The 9,142-nt window shown below is 47.6% G+C and overlaps 1 protein-coding gene across 1 annotated transcript in view; it reads left to right on the forward strand.

The window, feature by feature from the left end:
* grin3ba (glutamate receptor, ionotropic, N-methyl-D-aspartate 3Ba) overlaps nucleotides 1-9,142 on the forward strand; it is a gene marked incomplete at its 5' end in the record, with an annotated part of 148,962 nt that overhangs the window by 110,288 nt on the left and 29,532 nt on the right. The window contains 3 exons of the mRNA XM_083633409.1: nucleotides 1,437-1,583; nucleotides 1,910-2,055; nucleotides 7,055-7,170. Coding sequence (XP_083489535.1) covers nucleotides 1,437-1,583; nucleotides 1,910-2,055; nucleotides 7,055-7,170 — 409 coding nt within the window. The remainder of the gene's footprint in view (nucleotides 1-1,436; nucleotides 1,584-1,909; nucleotides 2,056-7,054; nucleotides 7,171-9,142) is intronic.

The raw sequence follows: 9,142 nt of genomic DNA on the forward strand, positions 1-9,142 counted from the left end.
CCTTCCTATAATGGAAAGGTTACGGGTTTGATCCCTGCAAACAGGCAATGTGTCCATCAACAGCCTTCACAGAAATGTGTCCTGGAGCAAGCCTGTGGCCCTCTATGTGCTGGATCATCAAAATGCCTCAAATGTAAATATAAGTGGCATCGACACGACTTATCCAAGCAGTCCGGTTTGTTTAGGCTAACAGGCAGGTAAAACTGTTTACCACACTGCCAATAATGCTTTATGTCCCACGACTCTCCTTTATTGTTGTTCAATTTCAACAAGATGTTGTTCCTTTTCACAGTAATATGTTTTACAGTAATAAGACAAATTGGCTTGAATGGAAAACCTCCCATTTTCTCGATTCAGTCTCATGTGTCAGCAGATATTTAATTCCCTCACATATTCCCTTAAATATTTTGCCAGGGTGATTTATTATAGCAGGGCCTCGTGAAGAAAAAGGCAAGTTTGGCACACGTGTGAAAGAGCTAAATGGAAGTATTGTTTGCCTGCTGGCACGCACGCCTTCACACATTTAGCCTCAAAATAGCTCTGCAATTAAAGTGATCTTCATGACTCCCCTCGGTGCCATTTCTTTAAAGTGCATGTAATGTGGATGCCACGTTCCCCCCCCCCCCCACTCATTACACTCAGAGTACAACACATTTGGAACACCTTCTTAATAGTGGGTGGCAACCTTATTTGTCTAATTCATGTCTCATTTATCTCAACCCTTAAAAATTCCTCCTCAGCTTGTCACCTCCCCTTAAATTTACACCTCAGCTTGTCACTTTCCCTTAAATTTACACCTCCTCTTAATGAACTTGATTTCGCTTCCCTTTCATTTATGCATCCATCCAGTTTACTGGATGTTTGTCTACTTCATGTTTGCTGCCGTTTACTTCCTGTCATTCATCTCAGCTTCATTTATTTTTGACGTTGACATTTTTCAGTTTTACATTCAGGTATTTTTAGAAGCCCTTTGCTCATCTCCACAATCTGCTATTGTTTCTTTATTTTGTCCTGTCATCCGTCCTATCCAGGGTGGGAATTACATGGAGGCCATGGCCTCCGTTGCCCCTCCCTCTGGCCTTGATGCCCTGAGATCCCTAAGGCCACCTTAGCAAGTGCCCTGCTACCAGCCTGCTACTGTCAGTTGCTTTAAAAACATCAGTGATATCAGTTTAATGTAACCTTCCCTATGCAAAGGATGTGTAATTGGCTCATTTTAACACACATTTCAGAAAAGTCACTCTTCACGATGTCAATAGAGCAATGGCCTTTGTGCCCTGGCATGTGGCCTTGTGCCCTAAAAAGATTTGCGATGCTGAAAGCCAGATGGCCTCGCCCCTAAAAGGACAAAATTCCCACCCTGGTCCATTTTGTAAATGCAAATTAACAGACCAAAAACAACTGTTTACACTCTGGCACACATTTCTGCTCTGCAGACTCCTAAGTGCTGGACAGGTCGCTTCCTGATGAACCTGTGGGCCATCTTCTGCCTGCTAGTGCTGTCCAGCTACACCGCCAACCTAGCGGCGGTCATGGTGGGCGAGAAGACCTTCGAGGAGGTCTCGGGGATTCACGACGACAAGGTTAGCCCGCGCACAAGGACACAAATGTGCCGACGCACGCATGCACATACATACACAGGCATGGGGGGAAACACCGGGGCACATGCACACACAAGATCTTACACAAGGACAGCCTAATGAGTAAAGAGGGGAATTATTTATCAAGGATTACCGCCTTTTATATCCTTAAACCCTGTGGGGAGTTCACGGCTAGAGTGAATTTGATGTGAGTCCCATCATCATATCCTCTCTCTCTCTCTGGCTCTCTCCCCCCTCTCGCTCTCTCTCCTCCCCCCACCATTACCACCATCTCCTCCACCCGTCGCCTGTGTGCGTCCGTGCCCCAGTTGCATCACCCCTCCATGGGCTTCCGCTTTGGGACGGTGAGGGAGAGCAGCGCCGAGGATTACATGAAGAAGAGCTTCCCAGAGATGCACGACTACATGAGGCGCTTCAACCAGCCCACCACCCCCGACGGCGTACATAGGTTAAAGTAAGGCACACACAGAAGCACGCTCGTCTTTAAAGCCCGCCTCCAGCCAGTGTTTCTCCCTGGCGCCCCCTCTCTGTGGGCACTGATTAATAGTCACACGTAATCTGATGATTCTGTGCTACACTATTTGCCTAACCTACACCAGCCAGGAACGGTATTCACAGACGTATTCACATATACAGTAACTATACAACTAGTTCCACTAATAGTCATACATAATCGTCCCGTTTTAGAAAATAACTTAACGAGCGCAAAATTAATTTGTCAAGAAATATTTGGCGAACAGTGTGGCTAATCAACGTTGTCAGGACATGAATATGAAATATTTAAAAAATGACAAAAGACACTGGAGGGGGGCTTTAAGCCTTCATTTGCACCTGATGTAACACGATTTAGCTCTGGATAATGAACAATCTATCAGGTATAATGTTCTGCTTGGCCCGCGTGTGACCGTCTCTTATTTTCCATGCACACTATGCAAAGCAAGTCTGTCTCTTGAAAACATAAACAAACATGGCAGGTGTAGGGTCGTCAGAGGTGACAACACTGGAGAGCTCGTATGCTACTCGCATCTTCATTGCAGCAGAAGGGATCACCTTCTACGACACTCAAGCAGGAGGCATGAAGAGGATGTCTGCACCTGTGGGGATGACATTTCTGCCCGTGGTGATGATGTTTCTACCCTGCCGACGGATACTTTCTAATTAATGTGAACATCAGTGCGGATTGCCTTTCCACCTGACTGAGTCTGCTGGTGATCTGATCACGTAGCGGCCGCTCCATTGCCTTCTGCGTGCATTTACAACTTACACCAACATGTGTTTTTCGTTATCCAGACACATCCGGATGCAGATTGCATTTAAATAGCATGGATAAAGACACACGGGGTCAAATGCACACATACACTCGCATGAATACATATTGCACATGAATTCACAAATGTGACATGAGTCAGAAACAATATGGTGGCTGGCAGGTGTGCAGGGACACATACAAGTTTATACACCCGGTCTCACTCCCAACTCGTCAGATACGGACGTTCGGTCGGCCATCCCTTGCCGATGATAAAGGTAGCCTTTCTAGAGTGAGAATGTGTTGGTCCAGACTAGGGCTGTGAATCTTCACTGGCCTCACGATTCGATTCGATTACGATTCAGAGGGCTACGATTCGATTCGATAACGATTATCGATGCATCTCGATGCATCTTAAATCGATGCATCACTTTTTTTCCCGAATACATGATTTTTTTTCTCACTTTCTTTTTTCTCACTGTGTGGCTACTTTTAAAATAAAAGTGCATTTAGAATTGCATTGTATTATGATCCATAATTAAAATAAACAAATGCATGTACTTCCATTATATTTTATTTGATTATATATATTTTTATTTTTTATTTTTTTTAATCAATTTTTGACATTTGTGAATCGATGCAGAATCGTGCAGGTCCGCATCGCGATGCATCTTATAATCGATTATTTTTGACACCCCTAGTCCAGACACATCCAGTGCATGCCATAGTGCACCAGCAAAGATGCTGAGATAACATGTGTGCTGACTTGGTGGTATGAGAGGGAAGATGCTAAAGCGCTTGTTCAGAGAAAGCGGATGGAACGGGGACGATGAAGGCAGTGTGTGTGTGTTGGTGTGTGAGGTGAAGCAGAAAGAGGATGATGGGACAGGGACGATGAAGGCAGTGTGTGTGTGTTGGTGTGTGAGGTGAAGCAGAAAGAGGATGATGGGACAGGGACGATGAAGGCAGTGTGTGTGTGTTGATGTGTGAGGTGAAGCAGAAAGAGGATGATGGGACAGGGACGATGAAGGCAGAGTGTGTGTTGGTGTGTGAGGTGAAGCAGAAAGAGGATGATGGGACAGGGACGATGAAGGCAGTGTGTGTGTTGGTGTGTGAGGTGATCGCAGAAAGAGGATGATGGGACAGGGACGATGAAGGCAGAGTGTGTGTTGGTGTGTGAGGTGAAGCAGAAAGAGGATGATGGGACAGGGACGATGAAGGCAGAGTGTGTGTTGGTGTGTGAGGTGAAGCAGAAAGAGGGTGATGGGACAGGGACGATGAAGGCAGAGTGTGTGTTGGTGTGTGAGGTGAAGCAGAAAGAGGATGATGGGACAGGGACGATGAAGGCAGTGTGTGTTGGTGTGTGAGGTGATCGCAGAAAGAGGATGATGGGACAGGGACGATGAAGGCAGTGTGTGTGTTGGTGTGTGAGGTGATCGCAGAAAGAGGATGATGGGACAGGGACGATGAAGGCAGAGTGTGTGTTGGTGTGTGAGGGGAAGCAGAAAGAGGATGATGGGACAGGGACGATGAAGGCAGAGTGTGTGTTGGTGTGTGAGGTGATCGCAGAAAGAGGATGATGGGACAGGGACGATGAAGGCAGAGTGTGTGTTGGTGTGTGAGGGGAAGCAGAAAGAGGATGATGGGACAGGGACGATGAAGGCAGTGTGTGTGTGTTGATGTGTGAGGTGAAGCAGAAAGAGGATGATGGGACAGGGACGATGAAGGCAGAGTGTGTGTTGGTGTGTGAGGTGATCGCAGAAAGAGGATGATGGGACAGGGACGATGAAGGCAGTGTGTGTGTGTTGGTGTGTGAGGCGAAGCAGAAGAGGATGATGGGACAGGGACGATGAAGGCAGTGTGTGTGTGTTGGTGTGTGAGGCGAAGCAGAAGAGGATGATGGGACAGGGACGATGAAGGCAGTGTGTGTGTGTTGGTGTGTGAGGCGAAGCAGAAAGAGGATGATGGGACAGGGACGATGAAGGCAGTGTGTGTGTGTGTTGGTGTGTGAGGTGAAGCAGAAAGAGGATGATGGGACAGGGACGATGAAGGCAGTGTGTGTGTTGGTGTGTGAGGTGAAGCAGAAAGAGGATGATGGGACAGGGACGATGAAGGCAGTGTGTGTGTGTGTTGGTGTGTGAGGTGAAGCAGAAAGAGGATGATGGGACAGGGACGATGAAGGCAGTGTGTGTGTGTGTTGGTGTGTGAGGTGAAGCAGAAAGAGGATGATGGGACAGGGACGATTAAGGCAGTGTGTGTGTGTTGGTGTGTGAGGCGAAGCAGAAAGAGGATGATGGGACAGGGACGATGAAGGCAGTGTGTGTGTGTGTTGGTGTGTGAGGTGAAGCAGAAAGAGGATGATGGGACAGGGACGATTAAGGCAGTGTGTGTGTGTTGGTGTTTGAGGTGAAGCAGAAAGAGGATGATGGGACAGGGACGATGAAGGCAGTGTGTGTGTGTTGGTGTTTGAGGTGAAGCAGAAGAGGATGATGGGACAGGGACGATGAAGGCAGTGTGTGTTGGTGTGCGAGGCGAAGCAGAAGGGGCAGTCACAGCAGTGCAGAGAACAGGAGTGGGGCTGTAAAACACTGTGTTGGCAGAACCACTGACCCCAATACTGCTCTCACAAAAAGATCTCACAAGCCTTCTCCTGGAGAGACAGAATGCTGAGGGCTATGCATGTGAAAGCTCATGCACGGCTCGCAAGACATAATCAGGCTCTCTCTCTCTCTCTCGCTCTCTCTCACACACACACACACACACACACACACACACACACACCTATACGCACTCACAGACACTCATTCCAAGGCCAAACATCGGACAACTTCCGTCCCTCCTTAGTTGCAGAGGAAGCCTTTATCCTCCGAGGAGAGCCTCTATCCTCTCCTCTACCTGCATCAGACTTGACAGGTCGCAGACAGAGAGAGGAAAACACAAGACTTTTCTGCTTTGCTAGCAACACCAAAGACTTTGTAAAGTCACCCTTTTGTGTCGCAGTACCTGCCCTGAATAACAAGAAGTCGCAAGTAATTTGATCAGTCTGCCCTAATATGACATCAGACTTGTGTGTGTACTGTAGGTCTGTGTGTGTGTGTGTGTGTGTGTGTGTGTGTGTGTGTGTGTGTGTGTGTGTGTGTGTACTGTAGGTCTGTGTGTGTGTGTGTGTGTGTGCCCGAGAGTGAGTCCCAATGGGTCAGTGCATATTTCTGAGCTTGCTTCTGGGTGTGTGTGTGTGTGTGTGTGCGTGTGTGTGTGTGTGTGTGTGTGTGTGTGTGTGTGTGTGTGTGTGTGTGTGTGTGTGTGTGTGCGTGCGTGCGTGCGTGCGTGCGAGCGAGCGTGCGTGCTTCTTCATCAGTGACTGTATACTACTCCAATCCAGCTCATTGTGCTTGGTAGCCTGAAGCTACTGCCAGCTGTGGTCAGCAGTAGGGCCTCAGGCAGAGGAACAGCCTGTAATTAGGGGTCAATTAGGAGTCAATTGGATCGATATTGCCCGAGTAGGTAAGGAGAGTGTTCAGCAGGCTGTATAATGCCTTATGGCTCTGCCACAGAGGCTGCTGGTTGAGATAATGATGTATGTGTTTACACAGGGTATTACAATGCAGTTCATCTCCTCCACTGTATAAATGACAAAGTGGTGAGTGGCAGCCCCCAAAAGCAGGGCTGCTATTACAGGCTATGCAGGTGTGGGGAAGTTTCAGCTGGGGGAAGTGAATCTGAGGTATTTTGTTTGTTTTGGTACAAAAACAAGTGTGTCTCGAATGCAGCCATTCCCAACCCACGAAGGTTTTGTGAGGAAAAAAATGGATTCTATTATTATGTATGAGAATGCATTTTTCCATTGTTGATACCGTTATTTAATTTGTAATCGTTAATTAGCCTATTACAGCCCATGTATGGTGCTGATGACAGCTCAGTTTAGCTTTAAAATAAAAAGTGCTCTGAGAACACATTATGGCCTCCGTAGGCTCCTGTTTATGATCAGATGTGGGCCGCAAACATTTTTGAGATTTTCTAGTTCGCCATGAGTTGGAAATGGTTGGGAACCGCTGCTCTAATGCTCCTCTCTCACTCTGTGTGTGTGTGTGTGTGTGTGTGTGTGTGTGTGTGTGTGTGTGTGTGTGTGTGTGTGTGTGTGTGTGTGTGTGTGTGTGTGTGTGTGTGTGTGTGTGTGTGTGTGTGTGTGTGTGTGTTTGTGCTGAAGGACAGATCCCCCTACCCTAGATGCGTTTATCATGGATAAAGCCCTGCTGGACTTCGAGGTCTCCATTGACGCAGAGTGCAAACTGCTCACTGTCGGAAAACCATTTGCCATAGAAGGTATGTACACACACATACACACACAAAAGCACATATGGTATGTATATACACACAGATAGTAACATAATAGACACAGTCTCTCTCACTCTCACTGACTCTCACACACACCACACATACTGTACGCACACACACTGACTACGTTTACATGCACACAATATTCCACTATTATTCGGAAAAGGACAACATTCAGAATTTGATAAGGGTCATGTAAACAGCATATTCCAGTTGCATTTTCAGAATTTGGCCTTTTTCTGAATTTAGCATTTTCCGATTAAGACATCTGGGTTATTCCACTATTATTCGGGTTTTAGGAGGATTCTTTGATCATGTATACATGATACATGTGTCTCAATCAGGGTTTTTACCGCAGTTAATGACGCATGTTGTCTGTTTGTGGTCAACTGATGTGTGCTAGAAAGCGCTAGAAGAGGCGATATAATTATTATAATCCGTCATCTCTGGCATGCGAACAGAAAAGCCCACATTTCTGATCGGGAGGAGATGAGAAACATCGTTTGGTTGCCCACGAAAGTCCAAAGTGCTTGCAAGCCTGTGAGGTAATAACGTAGGCTACTAGCCTACGGTACTTTTTATGAACGACTTGGATGTGCAAATAATCGCAACGCCAAACTTCCCAGCAGCAAGCTCCTGAAATAGCAGTAGGGCCTGGCTCATTTAGTGGCAGCGGCAGGTTTTGTGGCAGCAGATACTGGCAGGAGTTGCTGCCAGTACCTGTAGGGGCGCTGTTTCTGGCAGGTTTTGTGGCAGCAGATACTGGCAGGAGTTGCTGCCAGTACCTGTAGGGGCGCTGTTTCCCGCTGCCAGTTTGAACTACTGGCAGCAGATACTGGCAGGAGTTGCTGCCGGTACCTGTAGGGGCGCTGTTTCTCGCTGCCAGTTTGAACTACTGGCAGCAGATACTGGCAGGAGTTGCTGCCAGTACCTGTAGGGGCGCTGTTTCTGGCAGGTTTTGTGGCAGCAGATACTGGCAGGAGTTGCTGCCAGTACCTGTAGGGGCGCTGTTTCTGGCAGGTTTTGTGGCAGCAGATACTGGCAGGAGTTGCTGCCAGTACCTGTAGGGGCGCTGTTTCCCGCTGCCAGTTTGAACTACTGGCAGCAGATACTGGCAGGAGATGCAGTGAAATGGACCAGGTGATACTGGTAAGAATAGCACTGCTCTGTTTATTCTCAACAGAAAAACTCCGCCTACCTGCATCTCTCTCTCTCTCCCTCCCTCACATGTCGGGGAGGGCGAGCTACGGCTGCATGTAATGCCTGGTTCAGACTACACGAATTCAGCCCGATATTAGACCGATTTGGTCGTGCGCGACAGATTTTCAGCGTTGGGCCCGAATATGACCGTCGGGGACGACGATCGGCCGTCTTCACCTCTTGTAGTGTGACATAATCAAAGACCAGCGTCGGGACCAGTCGGGACGTCTAGGACGCCTCACGACGCCCTGACGAAAAGACTGGCATGTCAGTCTTTTGGACATGGTTTCGCCTAGTGTGACACCCCGGAAGACAGGTGTCAGGTCCTGGGGAGACCGCTCCCCGCTCGATACAGATTTCACCCGCTCGCACTCACCGCTCCACTCTGCTCAAAAGAATAAAAGAGATAAAAAGGCCAGGGTGTTTTAATTTGCGTTTAAACGCCTGGGCAATGGGCATTGCTCAATGCTCACTACAAATAACATGAGCTCAGCAGAGTCGGCTGCATGTTCGTTTCTCTTCCTTCTCGTCTCGCATCAGCTGGCAAGAAAATAGTGGGCGTGCACATGAAGTAAGTTGGAGGCTGGAGCGGACATCACAGTGCATCACACAGTAGAGCCTGTCACTCATCCAAATAACGTTAATTCTGCAAGGGATATATATAGCACCTGGATTACATACATGTTTCACATAGGGTTGTGTTTGGATTTCAATGTTTTATTTTGCCCAATATTGAAATGTTATACAATTGCATGTTGTG

Source organism: Poromitra crassiceps (genome assembly GCF_964638095.1).
Source record: "Poromitra crassiceps genome assembly, chromosome: 3".
Taxonomy (NCBI): Eukaryota; Metazoa; Chordata; class Actinopteri; order Beryciformes; family Melamphaidae; genus Poromitra; species Poromitra crassiceps.